The 24,395-nt window shown below is 42.5% G+C and overlaps 1 protein-coding gene across 1 annotated transcript; it reads right to left on the bottom strand.

Annotated features, from left to right (window-relative positions):
• Positions 1 to 771: 771 nt before the first annotated feature.
• Positions 772 to 24,395, bottom strand: LOC106571062 (vacuolar protein sorting-associated protein 18 homolog). The gene is made up of 16 exons (XM_045695548.1): positions 24,007 to 24,395; positions 23,643 to 23,784; positions 23,149 to 23,240; positions 17,977 to 18,227; positions 16,471 to 16,650; positions 16,115 to 16,288; positions 15,737 to 15,862; positions 12,393 to 12,499; positions 11,711 to 11,993; positions 11,234 to 11,479; positions 6,615 to 6,749; positions 6,139 to 6,366; positions 5,544 to 5,684; positions 2,519 to 2,728; positions 2,036 to 2,275; positions 772 to 1,671 (listed from the first exon to the last, which is right to left on the bottom strand). The coding sequence occupies exons 1-16, from the start codon at positions 24,107 to 24,109 to the stop codon at positions 1,369 to 1,371; spliced, it is 2,961 nt and encodes a 986-aa protein (XP_045551504.1). The 5' UTR covers positions 24,110 to 24,395; the 3' UTR covers positions 772 to 1,368.

Raw genomic sequence — 24,395 nt, forward strand, 5'->3', positions numbered from 1 at the left:
TCAAAAGACTCATTTGAAACATTTGTTTAATTTTCATAAGTGCATTTAGCAAACCATAGCAAAGTGTGGTTAAATTGACCTGATAGAGTCACAACAGAATACACTGCCAGCCAATAGAAACAGGGGTGAAGGAAGTTGTCATGACGCCACAAGTGACACAAATAACAACAACATGAGTAATTCATCGCATTCATTCTGTAGTACTCTTCATATCACTAGCCAGTGGAATTAGCTAATACCAGTTGAGATTAATACATCTGAATTTATAAAATCTAATTTCAGAGACAATTTCAGAGTTGTTTTGTTAATTCAGACAGATTTGAGTGTAAAGACGGTAAACTGTTCTACTGTCGTAACGTCTGATTAAGAAATGTATGTGAGAGACTAACAAAGCCTCAGCACAGTCTGAAGCTTAGCAGAAAAATGACTCTGTACCGGTACCCCCTGTATATATCCTCCACGTTGACTCTGTACCGGTATCCCCTGTATATAGCCTCCACATTGACTCTGTACCGGTACCCCCTGTATATATCCTCCACGTTGACTCTGTATCGGTACCCCCTGTATATAGCCTCCACATTGACTCTGTACCGGTACCCCTGTATATAGCCTCCACATTGACTCTGTACCGGTACTCCCTGTATATAGCCTCCACATTGACTCTGTACCAGTATACTGTACCGGTACCCCCTGTATATAGCCTCCACATTGACTCTGTACCGGTACCCCCTGTATATAGCCTCCACATTGACTCTGTACCGGTAACCCCTGTATATAGCCTCCACATTGACTCTGTACCGGTACCCCCTGTATATAGCCTCCACATTGACTCTGTACCGTAATACCCTGTATATAGCCCCGCTATTGTTATTTACTGCTGCTCTTTAATTATTTGTTATTCTTATCTCTTACTTTTATTGTTGTTGGTATTTTCTTAAAACTGCATTGTTGGTTAAGGGCTTGTCAGTAAGCATTTCACTGTAAGGTCAACACCTGTTGTCTTCGGCGCATGTGACAAATAACTTTTGATTTGATGTTACAAAGGAGATCCCTCATTCCTTCCCCTCTCCTGTGTCTATCCATCACCAGGCACTGTGCAGCGGTGGCTACACTTCCCATTACCACAGAGAGATATTCCATTCCATTTCAGACAGCTGTTGCGCATTTCAGTCATCATTTCAGACATTTCTGAAATAGACAAGTCTATTTCACTCAAGAGTTCAGACAGCCCATTTCAGACCAGTTACAGTCCCACTTCATTTCACCTGTCATTTTCAGAAAATGGCAGCTCAAGTCCATTTCAGACCCGTTCCATTCAGAGAGCCACCTCAATCCTGTCCAGTTTCAGGCGGGTCCCAACCATCCATTTCAGAGCCAGCTGGACTTTTCCTCCTCGTACTTCTGTGGCTCAATAAACGGCTTGTCGATCGACTTGATCATCAGCTCGCCGCAGTACACACACTCGCAGGCGATGATGTCATCGATGTCGGACTTGATCTGCTCTCGGCTGACCCCGGCGCTTCCTTTCCCCAGGCTGGTGTCAGTGTCGCCCCCCTCCTCCTCCTTTGGGGCGGGGCGGTGGCGGGACTTGGAGGTCTGAGTGGCGGCAGCCAGCTTCTTCTGCATCTCATCTAGTTTAGTCTGCTTGTAGGTGGACAGGTGAGGGCTCACCTAAGGAAAAGACCCACTGTTACAGTATGTGAGCTCCATACAAGATAACTAGTGAATAAAAAATAAAAAAATAAAAACCGCTATTGAACTACTGAATCTCCTGGGGGAAGAAGATACATTTTTGGGGATATCCTCCTCCAAGCCTTTTTCATTGTGTATGTAGCGTACATCATTTACAAATAGATATACAGTAATGACCCAATGACCCTCTGTTTGCTGCAATACATTGTTGGCTAACTATTCTTTAAATCGGGTCAAAGTTCAAGAGAAAAAAGGATGTGCTACTAACCTACTGGTATATATCGTAAGCTAACTGTTCTTGAAATCGGGTCAAAGGTCAAATTAAATTGGTTTGCATACTGACCTCTTGGAAAAGGCAGTCGTAATGGAACATGTGTCCACAGAGGAATAGATAGAAGGGTCTGTTGAGGAGGGGGAAGTCACAGGCAGCACATTTCTCCTGGCTCTCCACCACCCCGTACTTGTTCCTCATCTCCTGGATGTCCTCTCTGATCCGCTTGGCGCTCTCCGTCGCCTCTTCCATCTCCTGCTTCAGCTCGTCTATATGCTGGTTGTATTCCTCTAAAGAGCTGCAGATAGCCTCCTGCAGGGAGGGAGAGGGGGGGGGGGTGGTGTGGAGGGACATAAAAACAAATACATGTCAAATACTTACTAGAAGCTGAGATTTGGGTCAGGTGCCAAGATTACATACTTAAAAACATTTGGTTTGGCTGGTACAATGGAAACAATAGAATAGTCCCCAAAAGTTCAAGCTCCAAGGTAAATACTGTCTCATATGTTTGTGTGTTTGTTTGTTTAGATCCTAAATATTTGATGACAGTATTACCTTAAAGTGGTCTATGGTGACGAAGTCTGGGAAGAAGGGCAGTATGTCTTCGATCTTGAGCAGGTTACAGCTGGACAGACAGTTCATGGCCTTCTTCACATCCTTCTCCTCTTGCACCACGTGACGGGCGATCTTCAGCCACAACTTCTTCCTCAACTCCTCATCATCCTCAGGCAGGTCAGCACACGTCTTGGCCAAGTCCACATCCACCTGGAAGGAGAAACAGCACAGGAGAAGCACCAGCCGCTTGAGGAACGGTTTTCAAGGAGCGGGACACTAATCCAGATGCTTATAAGAAATCCCGCTACGCTCTACGACAAACCATCAAACAGGCAAAGCGTGAATCGAGAACTCAGATCGAATCCTACTACACCGGCTCTGACGGTCGTTGAATGTGGCAGGGCTTGCATACTATCACGGATTACAAATGGAAACCACGAGCTGCCCAGTGAAGCGAGCCTACCAGATGAGCAAAATGCCTTCTATGCTGGCTTCGAGGCAAGCAACACTGAACCATGCATGAGAGCACCAGCTGTCCCAGATGACTGTGTGATCACACTCTCTGTAGCAGATGTGAGTAAGACCTTTCAACAGGTTAACATTCACAAGGCCGCGGGGCCAGACGGATTACCAGGACACATTCTCAGAGCATGAGCTGACCAGCTGGCAAGTGTCTTCACTGATGTTTTCAATCTCTCCCTGACCCAGTCTGTAAATCCTATATGTTTCAAGCAGACCACCATAGTCCCTGTCCCCAAGAACGCCAAGGTAACCTGTCTAAATGACTTTCGCCCTGTAGCACTCACATCTGTAGCAATGGAATTCTTTGAAAGGCTGGTCATGGCTCAGATCAACATCATCATCCCAGACACCATAGACACAGTCCAATTCACCACCCCAACAGATCCACACTGCCCTTTCCCACCTGGACAAGAGCAACACCTTTGTGACAATGCTGTTCATTGACTACAGCTCAGCGTTCAACACCATAGTGCCCACAAAGCTATTCACTAAGCTAAGAACCCTGGGACTAAACACCTTCCTCTGCAACTGGAACCTGAACTTCCTGACGGGCCGCCGCCAGGTGGTAAGGGTAGGCAACAACATCTGCCATGCTGATCCTCAACACAGGGGCCCCTCAGGGGTGCGTGCTTAGTCCCCTCCTGTACTCCATGTTCACCCATGACTGCGTGGCCAAACACGACTCCAACACCATCATTAAGTTTGCTGACGACATGGCGGTGGTAGGCCTGATGACCGACGATGATGAGACAGCCTATAGGGAGGTGGTCAGATACCTAGCAGTGTGGTGCCAGAACAACAACAACCTCTCCCTCAACGTCAGTAAGACAAAGGAACTGACCGTGGACTACAGGAAACGGTGGGCAGAGCACACCCCCATTCACGTCGACGGGGCTGTAGTGGAGCGGATCGAGAGCTTCAAGTTCCTCAGTGTCCACATCACTCAGGATCTATCATGGTCCACACTAGAGGTCGACCGATTATGATTTTTCAACGCTGATACCGATTATTGGGGGCCTTACAAAAAGCCGATACCGATTAAATCGGCCGATTTTTTTACAAATGTATTTGTAATAATGACAATTACAGCAATACTGAATGAACACTTATTTTAACTTAATATAATACATAAATACTATCAATTTAGCCTCAAATAAATAATGAAACATGTTCAATTTGGTTTAAATAATGCAAAAACAAAGTGTTAGAGAAGAAAGTAAAAGTGCAATATGTGCCATGTAAAAAAGCTAACGTTTAAGTTCCTTGCTCAGAACATGAGAACATATGAAAGCTGGTGGTTCCTTTTAACATGAGTCTTCAATATTCCCAGGTAAGAAGTTTTAGGTTGTAGTTATTATAGGAATTATAGGACTATTTCTCTCTATACGATTTGTATTTCATATACCTTTGACTATTGGATGTTCTTATAGTGTCACGCCCTGACCTGAGAGAGACGGGTTATTTCTCTATTTTGTTAGGTCAGGGTGTGGGGTGGGCATTCTATGTTTTGTATTTCTTTGTTTTGGGCCGAGTATGGTTCCTAATCAGAGGCAGCTGTCTATCGTGGTCTCTGATTAGGAATCATACTTAGGCAGCCTTTTCCCACCTGTGTTTGTGGGTAGTTGTCTTCTGTTTAGTTTTCTGTACCTGACAGAACTGTGCGCTTTCGTTTTCTCTTTGTTATTTTTTCTTTAGTGTTCCGAGTTAAAATAAATATTCATCATGAGCAATCAACACGCTGCGCTTTGGTCCCCTTTCTACGACAGCCGTTACATATAGGCACTTTAGTATTGCCAGTGTAACAGTATAGCTTCCGTCCCTCTCCTCGCCCCTCCTTGGGCTCGAACCAGGAACACATTGACAACAGCCACCCTCGAAGCAGCGTTACCCATGTAGAGCAAGGGGAACAACTACTCCAAGTCTCAGAGCAAGTGACGTTTGAAACGCTATTAGCGCGCACCCGCAAACTAGCTAGCCATTTCACATCGGTTACACCAGCCTAATCTTGGGAGTTGATATGCTTGAATAATTGCGAAGAGCTGCTGGCAAAACGCACGAAGGTGCTGTTTGAATGAATGGTTACGAGCCTGCTGCTGCCTACCATCGCTAAGTCAGACTGCTCTATCAAATATCAAATCATAGACTGAACAACAATGTTGTTAACAATGTCTACACTGTATTTCTGATCAATTTGATGTTATTTTAAATGGACAAAAAATGCGATTTTCTTTCAAAAACAAGGAGATTTCTAAGTGACCCCAAACTTTGGAACGGTAGTGTATATTGAGATAATGTATGCATGTATATTGAGATAATGTATGTGCATATGTTGACATAATGTCTGTACATATTGAGATAATGTCTGTATATATTGAGATAATGTCTGTATATATTGATGGTGTAGCCCACTATTCGCACATTCTTATCTTGCAATATCCTGTTAATATCAAATGATCAACAGTTTTAGCTACATAGTCATCAAAACATTAGCCAAGACACTCACTTGTAGGGCCAGATCGACAGCTTCCTCATACAGCTCCATGATCTTATAGACCAGAACACAGGCCTGGAGGTAACCATGTTCAGCACACAGCCTCAGAGCATACTTTAAATCATAGCGGATGTCTGACAAGTGGGTCCCAGCCTGTCAATAATAACAACACATTTGATTTATTAATAATATATGTTTGTGTGTTAATAATAATAATAGTAAAAAATAATAATAATACAAATAAACTAATATTATATTTGATTTACATTCAAGATACCCAAGGACACTTAAGAGTAAACTAGAATAAAATCTAAACACGTCATTATGGATGTTTCTGTGTGTCGCTCTGAATGGGAATCTGTTGGATGACTGGTATGATGTAGTTATTGAATGGCTTCACTGCAAGTATATTGTACGTTTCCAATAAATTAATTAATTAATAAATAAAAAAGAGTAAACTAGAATAAAATTTAAACACGTCATTAGACCAAAAAAAAGTCAATTCCACAATTATCAAGACGTTTGGTCTGCGTGTCCTTGGTGAAAAGTAAGGTGCTATATATAGGAAACAGGGTGCCATTTGGGACGTTCACAGCCTTGAACCTACCTGTTCCAAATACCACAAGAGACTATCAGGTTTGTACATGGCGTAGAGGGACAGCAGGTAGTTGTGTATGGCCTCTTCTGTCACAGCGAGCTGGTAGACACAGAACTCCATGTAACGGATGGTCTCGTTGATCTGTTGTGTTGAACCCATCTGACTGTAGTTGACCAGGGCTGGGATCAGCTTCTTAGGCTCCAGTCTGCTACCCATCTGGATCCAGGCATCCACCACCTTTTATGGTTATTAAAAAAGGTATATTTATTGTTCATTAATTAATTCAATTTCAATTAATTATTCACGAATAAACAAATCTGCACTTTACATGCCATGATTTTCCATGAAAATGGAATATAAAGTATGGTATTGTTTGGCATGTGAAACTGAATTGCATTGTACTTGAACGCACAAAGACGATAATAATAATAACAACAACAACAACAAAACATTTCAATGCAAGCGGTTAAAAATCATTGTATCACATTCTTAGGTATGTGTTGCATGAGGATGGGGGAGAACTTATAGAAGAGCTTCTCGTCGCAGTGCTTAGAGAGCACCTCCAGGGCGGCGCTATAGTCATCATGCTGACAGTGGTGGGAGATCACCCTCTCATAGTCCTAGAGAGAGAAGATAGAATCCATATCTTTCTTAAAATCACAGAAAATGTCAAAACAGCAACAGATAAAAGACATACTTTATACAAAACAGGAAATAAAGTGGCATAAAATGTCCGTAACATTAGAAGGCCGGTGTTAATTTGAGCGCCTAGTTTAGATTTAGTTTGAGTCTTAAAAAAAAAACTTAGTTTTTAGGTCAAATTTTTGTAATTTCATCCTTTGTTAGTTTTAGTTATCATCAGTCGACATAAAACTATGGATAATTTGTCTAGTTTTAGTCACAGCCATATTAGTGATCTAATAATGAATATTGAGGTTACCTCTAACTTCCATCATGTGCACATTCAGATAGCCTTGTCCAACTAGGCCTACTATCCCTTAGCTGGTAACATTGATATTGTGGCAGATTGTAACCAATGCCAACCATAATTAACCATACAGGCTATAAAGCTTTGGCTACAGGTTCAAAATTTTACACCTCTGTTTTTCTCCCCATCATAACCGTCAAGGAGGGAATATAACAGTGCCTTCCTTGAAAAAAATGAGAATTTGAGCTGGACAAAAATGCAAGAAATAATACTGTACTCCTAATATTCAACAAATACCATTCATTTTATCCATAGGAAAATAGCAACCACAACTCACATTTGCGTTCCGCGGCGCAAGAGTGGCAACACACATACAAAGTGCTTTCGGAAAGTATTCAGACCCCTGGATTTTTTCCTCACATTTTGTTACGTTACAACATTATTCTAAAATGTATTAAATAAACAAAATTCCTCATTCTACACACAAATCTTTGCACATTTAGTAAAAATTAAAGACCTTTTGCTATGAGACTTGAAACTGAGCTCAGGTGCATCCTGTTTCCATTCATCATCCTTGAGATGTTTCTACAACTTGGAGTAAATTCAATTGATTGGACATGATTTGGAAAGGCACACACCTATCTATATAAGGTTGACAGTACATGTCAGAGCAAAAACCAAACCATGTCGAAGGAATTGTCGTAGAGCTCCGAGACAGAATTGTGTCAAGGCACAGATCTGGTCAAGGGTACCAAAACATTTCTACGCTTCACCATCTGGGGCAGTCCGACGGATGAATCTGGATTTGGCAAAGACCAGGATGCATAGTGCCAACTGTAAGGTTTGGTGGAGGAGGAATACTGGTCTGAGTTTTTCATGGTTCGGGCTAGGCCACTTAGTTCCAGTGAAGGGAAATCTTAATGCTACAGCATACAATGACATTCTAGACGATTCTGTGCTTCCAACTTTGTGGCAACAGTTTGGGGAAGGAGCTTTCCTGTTTCAGCATGACAATGCCCCCGTGTACAAAGCGAGGTCCATACAGAAATGGTTTGTTGAGATCGGTGTGGAAGAACTTGACTGGCCTGCACAGAGCCCTGACCTCAATCCCATCTAACACCTTTGGGATGAATTGGAATGCCGACTGCGAGCCAGGCCTAATCGCACAACATCGGTGCCCGACCTCACTAATGCTCTTGTGGCTGAATGGAAACAAGTCCCCACAGCAATGTTCCAACATCTAGTATAAAGCCTTCCCAGAAGAGTGGAGGCTGCTATAGCAGCAAAGGGGGGACCAACTCCATGTTAACGCCCATGATTATGGAAAGAGATAGACGAGCAGGTGTCCTCATACTTTTGGTCATGTAGTGTATATACACCTCAAATACATCTCTGCACATTGATCAGGTACTGGTACTCCCTGTATATAGCTCCACATTGATCTGGTACTGGTACTCCCTGTATATAGCTCCACATTGATCTGGTACTCCCTGTATATAGCTCCACATTGATCTGGTACTCCCTGTATATAGCTCCTCATTGATCTGGTACTCCCTGTATATAGCTCCACATTGATCTGGTACTGGTACTCCCTGTATATAGCTCCACATTGATCTGGTACTTCCTGTATATAGCTCCACATTGATCTGGTACTGGTACTCCCTGTATATAGCTCCACATTGATCTGGTACTGGTACTCCCTGTATATAGCTCCACATTGATCTGGTACTGGTACTCCCTGTATATAGCTCCACATTGATCTGGTACTCCGGTACTCCCTGTATATAGCTCCACATTGATCTGGTACTGGTACTCCCTGTATATAGCTCCACATTGATCTGGTACTGGTACTCCCTGTATATAGCTCCACATTTATCTGGTACTGGTACTCCCTGTATATAGCTCCACATTGATCTGGTACTGGTACTCCCTGTATATAGCTCCACATTGATCTGGTACTCTCTGTATATAGCTCCACATTGATCTGGTACTGTACCCCTGTATATAGCTCCACATTGATCTGGTACTGCCCCTGTATATAGCTCCACATTGATCTGGTACTGGTACTCCCTGTATATAGCTCCACATTGATCTGGTACTTCCCTGTATATAGCTCCACATTGATCTGGTACTGGTACTCCCTGTATATAGCTCCACATTGATCTGGTACTCTCCCTGTATATAGCTCCACATTGATCTGGTACTCCCTGTATATAGCTCCACATTGATCTGGTACTGGTACTCCCTGTATATAGCTCCACATTGATCTGGTACTCCCTGTATATAGCTCCACATTGATCTGGTACTCCCTGTATATAGCTCCACATTGATCTGGTACTCCCTGTATATAGCTCCACATTGATCTGGTACTGGTACTCCCTGTATATAGCTCCACATTGATCTGGTACTCCCTGTATATAGCTCCACATTGATCTGGTACTGGTACTTCCTGTATATAGCTCCATTTTTGTGTATTTTATTCCTCGTGTTAGTTACAATTTTATTTTTCATAAGCTAGCATTTCACAGTAAAGTCTACATCAGTTGTATTCGATGCATGTGATCAATACAATTTGAACACAGATTAATGAATTACAATGCACATGGGAAAATATAGTTTGTTTTGTGATCAAATCAAAAATAGCCTACATGAAAGAAAGAGAGAGAGTAAACTAGTTTCTAGTTGAAGGCAGTGACAAGTCCAGTGTCCTGGATTCACATCAATTCCAAAGATTGACGAGTGACTGAAGCGACCGCCTGGGAGCTGTGCGGGAGAGTGACTGAAGCGACCGCCTGGGAGCTGTGCGGGAGAGTGACTGAAGCGACCGCCTGGGAGCTGTGCGGGAGAGTGACTGAAGCGACCGCCTGGGAGCTGTGTGGGAGAGCCGGCAGATCAGCTCAATCAGACGGCGCAGCTGAAAGAAAGCCAATATTCTGCATGCATGAAAAGGAGCTTCATGTCAAATTAAATGTCCATTAGTCTCATGTGGAATTCTCGTCTTGTCAAATTTTTGTAGACTAAAATGAAAAGCCATTTGTAATAGTTCATCGTTTTTTTCCCCCGGGGCATATCGACTCGTTATCGCCATAGTTTTAGTTCGGAAAAATAGGTCACTGCTGAGTATTTACATCATAGTTATTGACAAAATGAACGCTGTTAGAGACAACCAAGAGAGAGCAGCAATAAGTACCACAATACAATACCATGAATGAATAGCAGGTTTGGGGTCAATTCTATTTCAATTCCAGTTAATTCAGGAAATACAATGAAATTCCAATTCTCTTCAATTAGAAAAATGTGGAATTGGAATTTGGTTCTAAGGTAGCCTAGGTGAGCTCTGTAAATATTGTTCATATCTTTTTTTAAGTGGGTTTTTTTTGTTGCATTTTTAATACTTTTTGGGGTGATTTTGGCTGCTCTAGGGTTTGTTCACCATATCCTACGGTCTTGACTCTCAGAGTTGCTGAATCATGATGAAAAGTATTTAGACTTGTTAGCTAGCTAGCTGGCTCTTTGGATTCAAATAATGTGGCTTTTTGTTGAATCTGTTTGGAAGTATTACACCAAGGACTGCATTCTGTGTCCAGAGGTAGCAGAGGAAGGTCGGGGACTGTTCAGGGAATGCTCCTAACCACTGCCAAGATGTGGTGGCTTTTCGTGCATTTTTCAGCAGCCGTGGCATCACCCAGGTGGGTGCTACACTCCTGGAAATGAAGGACCGGCACCAGAAAAGTGGCTCCAATGGAGTGACTGGACATCCAGAGAAGCAGGTGTTGAAGAGCTCCGGGACAGTTTTTTTCAGACTGTCTTCGTTTCTTCTTCTTGCCTGTCCCATCGATGACCCCTCCACTGAACATACATGGCCTTTTCCGTCCAAACTGTCTCAACCTCATCCCAAGCCCACTGAGACGGTCAATCTTCAGCCTGCAATATACTGTTGTGTGTTAATGATTAGAGACATTTATTTAAGAGGACCCCAATGGAAATAAGTTTTCTAACTTTTTTTTTTGTCATCCTCGATTTTAAATGCATTATCCACATGTGGTTGTATTGTGTTTTAAATAATATTAGAGAGAGAGGGAGAGAGCGCGAGAGAGAAATTTGGTTCACTTTCTGAATTGACTAGAATTGAAATAGAATTGAGCCCAACCCTGGATAAATTGCATCATAAAATACCTGCATGATGACAGAGAAGTAGACCATGTCGTCCACGTTGCCGTGGCTAGCCAACAGGTCATAGATGGTCGTACGGTTGTTATAGAGACACTCCTTGTGTTTGGAACTAGTGAGAAACTTCCGGAACTCATCACGTGTCTCCTGGAACATCCCATGTTTCCCCTCATCTGATTGTAGAAGCCCCAGGCGGTTCAGGTAGAGCTCAGTCAGCCAGGTGACCAGTAAGGTGATCTGGGTCTTCTCACTCTGTTCCAATTAATCAATCAAACTTAGAGGTAAACATGATCAAAAATACAGTCCATACAAAATAGTTAAAAACAAATTATACAAAAGAGTTTAGTTACAAGTTACCTCAGATCACACAACAAAATACATCTTTGCCCCAAATGGGAGCCTATTCCCTATATAGTGCACTACTTTTGACCAGGAACCAAAGGGTGCCATTTTGGACCGACTAAGTCACCAAAAACATCCTACCTGCTTCAGGTTGTTGAGTTTCTTCAGAAGGAACTCTTTCAGAGCTTCTTCCTGTTTCGCCTCGATGAACTTCAACGCAATCTCCTCAAAGTAATTCTGGGTCAGAGCGTAGCACTTAGCACTCTCCAGGTAGCGTTTGTCCTGGAAGCAGTGTTCTGCCTCCTTAGCCAGGACCGTGTCCATGCACTCTGGCCGGTCCCGGCAGTACTCCTTAGCCAGGTCAAACTTGTTCATGCTCATGTACATCTGCCACACATCCCTGGCTTCTCTCTGGATGTGGTATCTGGATTGAGAGAGAGAAAAAAACCCTGATTGTTGTACTTGTCTTTCACACTCTCACCCGTCTTTTGTTTCTAGCACTGATTCCACAGATAACGGCTGAACAGGGTTTAACTAGCAACGGCAGATCTAGTCTGATTCCACAGATAACGGCTGAACAGGGTTTAACTAGCGACGGCAGATCTAGTCTGATTCCACAGATAACAGCTGAACAGGGTTTAACTAGCGACGGCAGATCTAGTCTGATTCCACAGGTAACGGCTGAACAGGGTTTAACTAGCGACAGCTGTGATGTGGTTGTTCTACTGATCCTGGTTGAATGCACTGATTGTAAGTCTCTCTGAGTAGGAGCATGTGCTAAGTTGACTAAAACAACGAAGAAAAATAAATAAGTAAAACGAACCTAAAGACGGCCTTCTCAGTGTAGATCCACACCAGGCCTCCTGCTGGGTCCTTGATCATCTTCTTCAGAGTGCCGAACTTATCAGGGAACACATCTTCGTACACCACCTGTCAATCAATCAATCAATCAATCAATAAATCAATCAATACATCCATCCATCAATCAATACATCAATCCATCCATCAATCAATACATCAATCAATCCAGACATCCATACAGACATCAATCAATCCAGACATCCATACAGACATCAATCAATCAATCCAGACATCAATACATCAATCAATCCAGACATTCATACATCAATCAATCCAGACATTCATACATCAATCCATTCATACATCAATCCATTCATACATCAATCCATTCATACATCAATCCATTCATACATCAATCCATTCATACATCAATCCATTCATACATCAATCCATTCATACATCAATCCATTCATACATTCATCCAGACATCCATCCATCCATCCAGACATCAATCCAGACATCCATCCATCAAGCCAGACATCCATCCATCAAGCCAGACATCCATCCATCAAGCCAGACATCCATCCATCAACCCAGACATCCATCCATCAACCCAGACATCCATCCATCAAACCAGACATCCATCCATCAACCCAGACATACATCCATCAACCCAGACATACATCCATCAATCCAGACATACATCCATCAATCCAGACATCCATCCATCAATCCAGACATCCATCCATCAATCCAGACATCCATCCATCAATCCAGACATCCATCAATCCAGACATCCATCAATCAATCAATACATACATCATTCAAATCAATCAATACAGACATACATAAATCAAATGAATGTATTCATAAAGGGGGTCAAAAGAACTGCACTACATAGGGAATAGGGTGCCATTTTGGACAAATCCAACATCAGCAGTTGTCACTAAGACTGTGTTTAGACTAGGGTTGAATGGCGGAAACCCACTTTAATGAAATGTATCAGAATTCACCACCCAAAACCACTCCTTTTTCCCGGGGTGAAATAACTGGAGAAACCGGTAAATAAAATGAAAATGATTTATATGAACAGCGTGGTTTGAAATGGAACTGTTCAATTATATGATGTGTCCAAATCTAGCTTCTCTACGGCCCCTGCATGATGAATCAACGCTCAGGGTGGGGACAGACACCCCTCTCAGGGTGGGGGACAGACAGCCCGTCTCAGGGTGGGGGACAGACAGCCCGTCTCAGGGTGGGGCCCGTCTCAGAGTGGGGCCCGTCTCAGAGTGGGGGGACAGACGGCCCGTCTGTAACAGGTAGGCCTACATTTACTGCAGCATAGCCTATGCTACAATAATACAAAGACCAAACGAACATCTAATTTACACATCTCCATCTGGATTTTGGTGATCACCTTGTTTTATTTAATTGTAAAGATAATATATATTTTAAAATTGCAGCTGCAGCGTAAAAAAAAAAAAACAGCCAATCAGTCAAATATCGTTGCTTTTAAATCAATGCACTCCCTCGCAGTTTCTCTCTCCATCAACTCAAATGGCAACTAGAATAGATCATCCTGTTCTAGACTGAGATAGAGAGACATGGCTAGAAGTCCTAGCCTACCTCCTTCAGGTAATACATTCAATGCAGTACTAGCCTTATATTTAGCTAATTAATGATGAGTTATGTATAATATGCTGATAACTGATACGCAAAGTACCTGCTCCACTGGGGCCCCTCCTTAAAAAAAAAAAGGCTCTTGCAAGTCCCAAAAGCTAGACTAAAATAGATTGCTGGACATAGTTATTTTCTTCTTTTTTTTGCATTTCTTATACCAATAGACTATTCAAAAGAGGGACGCAAGCTCTTGTTTTCTGAATGTTAAATACAGCAGCCTATAGTACTGACGGGTAGTTTGAAAGAAGAGCGAACGCACGATGGCGGTAGGCTACTTCCTGAAGAGAAGTGAAAACCTTCTGCATCTAATTCTACTCCTATATTATTCAAGGATGTCATTAGAACGATGACGAGAAGGACAACGAAACATATTTAAATTTGTTGAAAGCAAGGAAGGTATGAAGCAACACTAGAGAGAGAAAAAAAAAGGAGGTAGGATAATAACATTATGAAAGGTAAATATGCGTCAACCTACTCATTTTACAAACATACCCTATTATATTAAAAAATGTAAATCAAATCCGCTTGCCTATACTTGTAACTTTGTAGGTGGCATGTGCTGCACCAGAATCACATGTTCTCTTCTGCCTCATCGTGGTTTGGAACAACGTGTGTAATTCCAGTCCATATAACACAGTATAATACAATAAAGAAATACAGTTCGCAAGAAAAACGATCAGCCTTCTAGAGCTAGTTGCATTTATTTACCCAAGAGAGCATATAGCTAGATATATCATTTATGTTTTTTATTTACCCAAGAGAGCACATAGCTAGCTATATCATTTATGTTTTTTTTTATTTACCCAAGAGAGCACATAGCTAGCTATATCATTTGTTTTTTATTTACCCAAGAGAGCATAAAGCTAGCTATATCATTTATGTTTTTTATTTACCCAAGAGAGCATATAGCTAGCTATATCATTTATGTTTTTTATTTACCCAAGAGAGCACATAGCTAGCTATATCATTTATGTTTTTTATTTACCCAAGAGAGCATATAGCTAGCTATATCATTTATGTTTTTTATTTACCCAAGAGAGCATATAGCTAGCTATATCATTTATGTTTTTCTGTCGTGTGTAACGTGCTGTAGCCAATTCATATACGTACTGGATAAAGGAACGATCATTTGGCCTTTTTGGGGGTTTGGGCTCATGAAATGTGGTTAATGTAGGGCTAATTAAATGTATTTAATATATCAGACTCGGGTAACATCAGGTTAGAATTTATGTTGATCAAAGCTCTAATCAAATTCAGACATAATGCTTTATAACGCTTTTGCCGTGAAATACCGGGTCACCCGGGAGAAAAGTGATTTATTCTTGGGATGGATCATTTGTAAAATATTCAATCATAGTTTAGACAGGCAGCCCAATTCTGACGTGTTTTTGAAGAATAAAATCAGCTCTGAAAAAGAGATAATGTGAAAAGATGCGTTGTGATTGGTCAAAAAGGCCAATTAGTGGAAAAAATATCAGAATTGGGCCACCTTTGTGAACGCAGCTTAAGTGCTTTTATAGTAGCCCGGCCTGGACCCCACAGTAGCCCGGCCTGGACCCCACAGTAGCCCGGCCTGGACCCCACAGTAACCCGGCCTGGACCCCACAGTAACCCGGCCTGGACCCCACAGAGCAAGCAGCAGCAAAGGCAGAGTCGCGTCTATGTGCGTGCTTGGTGCACACCTACCTGTCCGTTGAGGGTGCAGATCGCTTTGACGCGGTCTGGGAGGAGGAGTAGAAAGTGAAACTGAGTCAACACGATGGAGATGGGCTTGTTGAAACTGAAGTCTATGTCTGGGGTGTAGTCCCACACCTGATGGGGGGATAAAATAAATAAATAAAGAGACAGACAGAGACAGACAGAGACAGACAGACAGAGAGAGAGAGAATGATAAGTGCAGCAGCAGTATGACTTTCTAGAATACAATAGAATTATTTTTAAAGACCAGTAACAAATAGACCTTCAGCACACCCATATCACCTGTGGGGAGTTTACCACTACAGCACATGATAAATACAGCACATCAAACCTTAAAGTATACTAAATATATTATAAAAACAGTACCTGCACATCACTGAGCAGTGAGTCCAGCTTGACGTAGTCCAGTTGACCGTAGAGAACTCCGTTACCCATCATCCATGCGAAGGCCTTGGGGCACGACCTGAGCTTGGGGGTGTAGAAGGTGATCTCACTGTAGCCCATATTAAACGGAAACTCCTGGAAGCTGGGCAGAAGCTCCTAGTAGTAGTAGTAGTAGTAGTAGTAGACATAGCACATTATAAGCCTTGTCACAAGACATAATAAAGGGTTCATATACGGTTATAACAAGTTATAAAGTACCTCCTAGGCTCTGACTAAAGGAGTGGACTATATAGGGAATAGGGTCCAACTTCCAACACGGCCCTGTTGTTTTAACAGACCTGATTCTGTGAGAAGATGGAGCTGAAGCCTTGCTGCTCTGATCCCTCCGCCACACGACCTACGAACTGGAACAAACGCTTCCTGGTGGTGGCGATGATGAAAACTTTAGACTCCGGACCTCTCTCCACCTCTATACAGCATACTGGAGCAGGCCTCCCGTCCTCCTCCAGGGAATGAACCTGTGTTTCAATTACATACATTAGTCAGCATAATAAAGGATTCCTTTTTGCAAACGTACTTTCAAACACGATAGCGAAAGCTGTTAACAAAAGCATTCAGCCTGCGGATAAGTTCACATGAAGGAGTGTAACCAATTAATTAATTAATGTAACCATCTCAGCAGGGATTGATTCGTTTGAATTTCAACAGGTTTGATTAGCATAGCTTTCCACTGGTTCAAATTCAATCAAAAAAAATTAAAAAAGAATACAGTATTAACAGCATTTGTTATTTTTGGGGGGCTGTTGAATATTTTCTGAATATACAATACCAGTCAAAAGTTGGTACACACCTACTCATGCAAGGATTTTTCTTTATTTTTTACTATTTTGCACATTGTAGAATAATAGTGAAGACATCAAAACTATGAAATAACACATACGGAATCACGTAGTAACCAAAAAAAAGAAAGTGTAAAACAAATCAAAATATATTTGAGATTCTTCAAAGTTGCCACCCTTTGCCTTGATGACAGCTTTGCACACTCTTGGCATTTTCTCAAGCAGCTTCACCTAGAATGCTTTTCCAACAGTCTTGCTTGAAGGACTTCCCACATAATGCTGAGCACTTGTTGGCTGCTTTTCCTTCACTCTGCGGTCCAACTCATCCCAAACCATCTCAATTGGGTTGAGGTCGGGTGATTGTGGAGCGATTTCAAATGAACTTATCCTCAGCAGCAGAGGTAACTCTGGGTCTTCCTTTCCTGTGGCGGTCCTCATGAGAGCCAGTTTCATCATAGCGCTTGATGTTTTTTGCGACTGGATTGACTGACAGTAATGATGGACTCTTGTTTCTCTTTGCTTATTTGAGCTGTTCTTCCCATGATATGGACTTGGTATTTTACCAAATAGGGCTATCTTCTGTATACCACCCCTACCTTGTCACAACACAACTGATTGTCTCAAACACATTAAGGAAAGAAATTCCACAAATTAACTTTTAACAAGGCACACCTGTTAATTGAAATGCATTCCAGGTGACTACCTCATGAAGCTGGTTGAGAGAATGCCAAGAGTGTGCAAAGCTGTCATCAAGGCAAAGAGTGGCTACTTTGAAGAATCTCATATATAAAATATATTTTGATTTGTTTAACACTTTTTTGATTACTACATGATTCCATATGCGTTATTTAATAGTTCTGATGTCTTCACTATTATTCTACAATGTAGAAAATAGAAAGAAAAAAAAAACCCTGGAATGAGTAGGTGTGTCCAAACTTTTGACTGGTACTGTACATGAAGATACGGTATAATCTCATATGTTTATAGTCAGATCCTACCACTGACCTGTTTGAAGTACTGGTCGGGGTTGGTGTTAAACAGGCTTCCCTCTGAAGCAGAGATCTCAGCCTCGAAGATGATTCCCTGGCTGGTTCCCACTAGGATGGGCCCAGTGTTGGTCTCTGTCCTCACTAGCTTGTTCCAGCCGACACTCTCTATGAGGTGTCCTCTCCAGCGGGACAGAGACCTCACCTTCTGGGTGTTCCTGTTCAGATACAGACACTCACTGGTACTGAGAGAAATCACCAGGTGGGACCCTGCAGGGAAGGAGAGGGGAGACCAGTGTTACAACTGGTACTGACAGATCACCAGGTGGGACGTGCAGGGAAGGAGAGGGGAGACCAGTGTTACAACTGGTACTGACAGATCACCAGGTGGGACCCTGCAGGGAAGGAGAGGGGAGACCAGTGTTACAACTGGTACTGACAGATCACCAGGTGGGACGTGCAGGGAAGGAGAGGGGAGACCAGTGTTACAACTGGTACTGACAGATCACCAGGTGGGACCCTGCAGGGAAGGAGAGGGGAGACCAGTGTTACAACTGGTACTGACAGATCACCAGGTGGGACCCTGCAGGGAAGGAGAGGGGAGACCAGTGTTACAACTGGTACTGAGAGATGTAACACTATGTAGTAAACAGCAATAACACACAGATATGAAACCCTCTTTCCTGTCAGTGGTTTACTGTCACGTCATAACCTCTACTTCAACAGACACCTTAACAGACAGACAGGTAGGTTTACTGTCACGTCATAACCTCTATTTCAACAGACCTGTTAGAGTAAAGTAATTTAATTGGTCCAGACGTTTCTTTACTTCATTTGTGGTTCTTAGATGAACAACCATAATGACTTCTTTAGTATGTTTACTCACGTCAATTACAAATCATTTTTAAAAAACAGCTTGGTGATAAATTTACCTGAGAAAAACCTCTATGAAAACTCTGACAGGCAAATGGGCAACAGACTGTCAATTTAAAGTGGAACTGACAGCATTTTAACTACTTTGCAGATATGAAACAGACAGAAAATCATAATATCAGATAATATCAAAATCCCAGTTAATGATACAACCAACTTCATAGGCTTTAAAAAGAGGTAATTTGTTACTCAAAATTCCATGATGTAGAGTAAGGAATTGTTGGCAGAATAGATTGATGTAGATAAATAAATAAATAAATAAAATATATATATATATCACATACATATACACACACACACAATTGAAGTCAGAAGTTTACATAAACTTAGGTTGGAGTCATTAAAACTCGTTTGTCAAACACTCCACAAATGTCTTGTTAACAAAACTATAGTTTTGGCAAGTCAGTTAGGATATCTACTTTGTGCATGACACAAGTCATTTTTCCAACAATTGTTTACAGACAGATTATTTCACTTATAATTCACTGCATCACAATTCCAGTGGGTCAGAAGTTTACATACACTAAGTTAACTGTGCCTTTAAACAGCTTGGAAAATTCCAGGAAATTATGTCATGGCTTTAGAAGCTTCTGATAGGCTAATTGACATCATTTGAGTCAATTGGAGGTGTACCTGTGGATGTATTTCAAGGCCTACCTTCAAACTCAGTGCCTCTTTGCTTGACATCATGGGAAAATCAAAAGAAACCAGCCAAAACCTCAGAAGAAAATTGTAGACCTCCACAAGTCTGGTTCATCCTTGGGAGCAATTTCCAAACGCCTGAAGATACCACATTCATCTGTACAAACAATAGTACGCAAGTATAAACACCATGGGTCCACGCAGCAGTCATACCGTTCAGGAAGGAGACGCGTTCTGTCTCCTGGAAATTAATTTACTTTGGTGCAAAAAGTGCAAATTAATCCCAGAACAACAGCAAAGGACCTTGTGAAGATGCTGGAGGAAACAGGTACAAAAGTATTTATATCCACAGTAAAACGAGTCCTATATCGACATAACCTGAAAGGCCGCTCAGCAAGGAAGAAGACACTGCTCCAAAACCGCCATAAAAAAAGCCAGACTACGGTTTGCAACTGCACATGGGGACAAAGATCGTACTTTTTGGAGAAATGTCCTCTAGACTGATGAAACAAAAATAGAACTGTTTGGCCATAATGACCATCGTTATGTTTGGAGGAAAACGGGGGAGGCTTGCAAGCCGAAGAACACCATCCCAACCGTGAAGAACGGGGATGGCAGCATCATGTTGTGGGGGTGCTTTGCTGCAGAAGGGACCGGTGCACTTCACAAAATAGATGGCATCATGAGGCTGGAAAATGATGTGGATATATTGAAGCAACATCTAAAGACATCAGTCAGGAAGTTAAAGCTTGGTCGCAAATGTGTCTTCCAAATGGACAATGACGCCAAGCATACTTCCAAAGTTGTGGCAAAATGGCTTAAGGACAACAAAGTCAAGGTATTGGAGTGGCCATCACAAAACCCTGACCGCAATCCTATAGAAAATGTGTGGACAGAACTGAAAAAGTGTGTGCGAGCAAGGAGGCCTACAAACCTGACTCAGTTACACCAGCTCTGTCAGGAGGAATGGGCCAAAATTCACCAAACTTATTGTGGGAAGCTTGTGGAAGGCTACCCGAAATGTTTGAACCAAGTTAAACAATTTAAATGCAATGCTACCAAATACTAATTGAGTGCATGTCAATATCTGACCCACTGGGAATGTGATGAAATAAATAAAAGCTGAAATAAATAATTCTCTCTACTATTATTCTGACATTTCACATTCTTAAAATAAAGTGGTGATCCTAACTGACCTAAGACAGGAACTAGGATTAAATGTCAGGAATTGTGAAAACTGAGTTTAAATGTATTTGGCTAAGGTGTATGTAAACTTACGACTTCAACTGTATATATGTTCACTAATACATTTCTTGGTAATCCAACAAATATTGCTATCAGGTTGCAAATCAAAGCTGGCCTGGTACTCCAGCCCTTTGGGATGCACTGTTTCAGTTTCAATTACTCAATATTTTGGACAAAAACAGACAAATGTAACTATGGCTGAGAATGTCAATACAATCAAACAAGCAAGGGCAATGACCATAAGTCATTCATACAGTGACTAATAGGTTAACTTATCTATTTATGTAGCAAGCTAAAACCACGGAGCCTAACGTTAGCTAGCGAGCTAACAGCTGGGAGGATGTCATGTCATTGGACCAGTGGGTGACTGGCTGATTTCCCCCCCCATGTCCATGAGGAGGAGATGCACTGCAGTACTTAATGCAGATGGTGGCCACACCAAATACTGACTGTTACTTTTGTTCAGGGACACATTATTCCGTTTCTGTTAGTCACATGTCTGTGGAACTTTTTCAGTTTATGGCTCAATTGTTGATTCTTGTTATGTTCATACAAATATTTACACGTTAAGTTTGCTGAAAATAAACGCAGTTGACAGTGAGAGGACGTTTCTTTGTTTGCTGAGTTTATATTACTTTGCTAGCTGTGCTGAACTTGAACGACTGTTATCCAGTTAGCATATCTCTTAGTTGTAAACCAAATGCATTTAGCATTGATCAAATGGGAGGGCAGGCAATTTCCCATTCAGTTGTCAAAACGTGGGTTGGGACAAGCAGGCTACTATTACCCATCTTTATCAGCGAAATTCTGACGGCCAACTACAAGCAACAACAAAAAAAAGTTTGAGAGGGTTTATCTACTGTTCCCTGGTTAGATTTTAGCTCATCTCGCTCAGGCTAACATTAGTTGTTGATCTTATATATATATATATATATATATATATAAATAAATAAATAAATAAATAAAAGAGAGAGAGAGAGAGAGAGATAGAGAGACTACCTTTTCATGGTTGTTTGATCAATAGGAAAGTAAAGTTCACAAAATGTAAGAGGACTCTTGATATTTACATACAGTATTTGCAGACATCCATTCAGGTGTATTTTGTGGCTTTTGGCAAATGCTTTCTAATGATCTAAAGTTGCGCTGTTGCTACTGCCTGGGAATACTGTGCAGGTTCTCACCTGTGGGGTCCAGGAAGAGCTCCCTGGTTCTCACCTGTGGGTTCCAGGAAGAGCTCCCTGGTTCTCACCTGTGGGGTCCAGGAAGAGCTCCCTGGTTCTCACCTGTGGGGTCCAGGAAGAGCTCCCTGGTTCTCACCTGTGGGGTCCAGGAAGAGCTCCCTGGTTCTCACCTGTGGGTTCCAGGAAGAGCTCCCTGGTTCTCACCTGTGGGTTCCAGGAAGAGCTCCCTGGTTCTCACCTGTGGGGTCCAGGAAGAGCTCCCTGGTTCTCACCTGTGGGGTCCAGAAAGAGCTCCCTGGTTCTCACCGGTGGGTTCCAGGAAGAACTCCCTGGTTCTCACCTGTGGGTTCCAGGAAGAACTCCCTAGTTCTCACCTGTGGGTTCCAGGAAGAGCTCCCTGGTTCTCACCTGTGGGGTCCAGGAAGAGCTCCCTGGTTCTCACCTGTGGGTTCCAGGAAGAGCTCCCTAGTTCTCACCTGTGGGTTTCAGGAAGAGCTCCCTGGTTCTCACCTGTGGGTTCCAGGAAGAGCTCCCTGGTTCTCACCTGTGGGTTCCAGGAAGAGCTCCCTGGTTCTCACCTGTGGGGTCCAGGAAGATCTCCCTGGTTCTCACCTGTGGGGTCCAGGAAGAGCTCCCTAGTTCTCACCTGTGGGTTTCAGGAAGAGCTCCCTGGTTCTCACCTGTGGGTTCCAGGAAGAGCTCCCTAGTTCTCACCTGTGGGTTCCAGGAAGAGCTCCCTAGTTCTCACCTGTGGGTTCCAGGAAGAGCTCCCTGGTTCTCACCTGTGGGTTCCAGGAAGAGCTCCCTGGTTCTCACCTGTGGGTTTCAGGAAGAGCTCCCTGGTTCTCACCTGTGGGTTTCAGGAAGAGCTCCCTAGTTCTCACCTGTGGGTTTCAGGAAGAGCTCCCTGGTTCTCACCTGTGGGTTCCAGGAAGAGCTCCCTAGTTCTCACCTGTGGGTTCCAGGAAGAGCTCCCTGGTTCTCACCTGTGGGTTCCAGGAAGAGCTCCCTAGTTCTCACCTGTGGGTTTCAGGAAGAGCTCCCTGGTTCTCACCTGTGGGTTCCAGGAAGAGCTCCCTAGTTCTCACCTGTGGGTTCCAGGAAGAGCTCCCTGGTTCTCACCTGTGGGTTCCAGGAAGAGCTCCCTGGTTCTCACCTGTGGGTTTCAGGAAGAGCTCCCTGGTTCTCACCTGTGGGGTCCAGGAAGAGCTTGTGTACTCTAATGTCTTCCTTTCTCCCCAGTTCTACCTGGTTGGGCCGGTCCGGCTTGGCAAGGTCAATCCTGGAACAACATACAGAGGAAAACTTAAAACACCTTTATAAAATCAAATTCACTTATCTTAGATACCAATATGGTATACAATCTTATGTGAAAACACACACAGCTATTTCAGAAGATATTTTAAAAAGTTGTGCAACAAGACATGAAATATCATCATTACACCAATCCACAATTATACATAATCACCCTGAATGACTGACATGATCAACTCTTAATCCCATCATTTAGCCTTTAATCCCATCATTTAGCAATCACATCAAGATACCAACTGCACCCTTCACACATTCTGCTCGTTTTACACAGAGTGGAATGGGCAGGCGTGGGTGACAGGGCTATTCACAAGAGCATGATAACGCTGGATCACTAGGAGGGGGGTGTGTTGCAGATAAAAGTGTCCCTTACCTCAGAAGAGTGTCCTTCCCTAAACTCATGCATAGCTGATTGTTGCAGACAGCAAAGTGGTTGATCTTCTCTGGGGGTGAGAAATCAATCCTCTGTTTGTTGAACATCGGCTTCTCCTCCTCCAGTCTCACATTCACGAAACCTACGACAAAATCATTAATCACGTACGTCAATCATCATCATTGCCAACGTAATCGATTCCATATGATCAAATCAGTATCAAGCTAGCTAAACATTATACCGATAATGATTATATTAGCTACGTGAAAGTAATTCGGTGCACAGATTCAACCATATAGATGGTCCCAACTAGCCTTATCATAATCAAAACCCAATTGAGAGGCCCGTAGCCTTGCCCCAGTACCGGAGTGTGTTATGCCGATGTTGGCAGCAGACAGGCGGCTACTGTGTTGCACAGGGTGCCTGCTGTTCAGCGAGTCCTCGTATTCATCCAGGATAGAAGACATTGCAAACTGTAGGGGTGGTCTAAAGCAGACAAAACCTAACTAATAGCTCACTTCTACAATGTCAGATCATACGATGTCATGACTGTGCTAGCTAGCTATTTAAAATCTGCACAAAACAGCGTCTCCTGAGAAAGGTTTCAGAATAGAAAGAGTAGCCCATAAAGAAAGAAAGAACTGTATAATCTCATCCATTATAAAAATGTTTAAAAAACTATCGAAACATGCTTATTTGGTGAAGCTTCCTGAAAATATAGAAATGCACAATAAGGGAGGGCCAGTTTTGGGT

The sequence above is a fragment of the Salmo salar genome, chromosome ssa15 (genome assembly GCF_905237065.1).
Source record: "Salmo salar chromosome ssa15, Ssal_v3.1, whole genome shotgun sequence".
NCBI classification, from domain to species: Eukaryota; Metazoa; Chordata; class Actinopteri; order Salmoniformes; family Salmonidae; genus Salmo; species Salmo salar.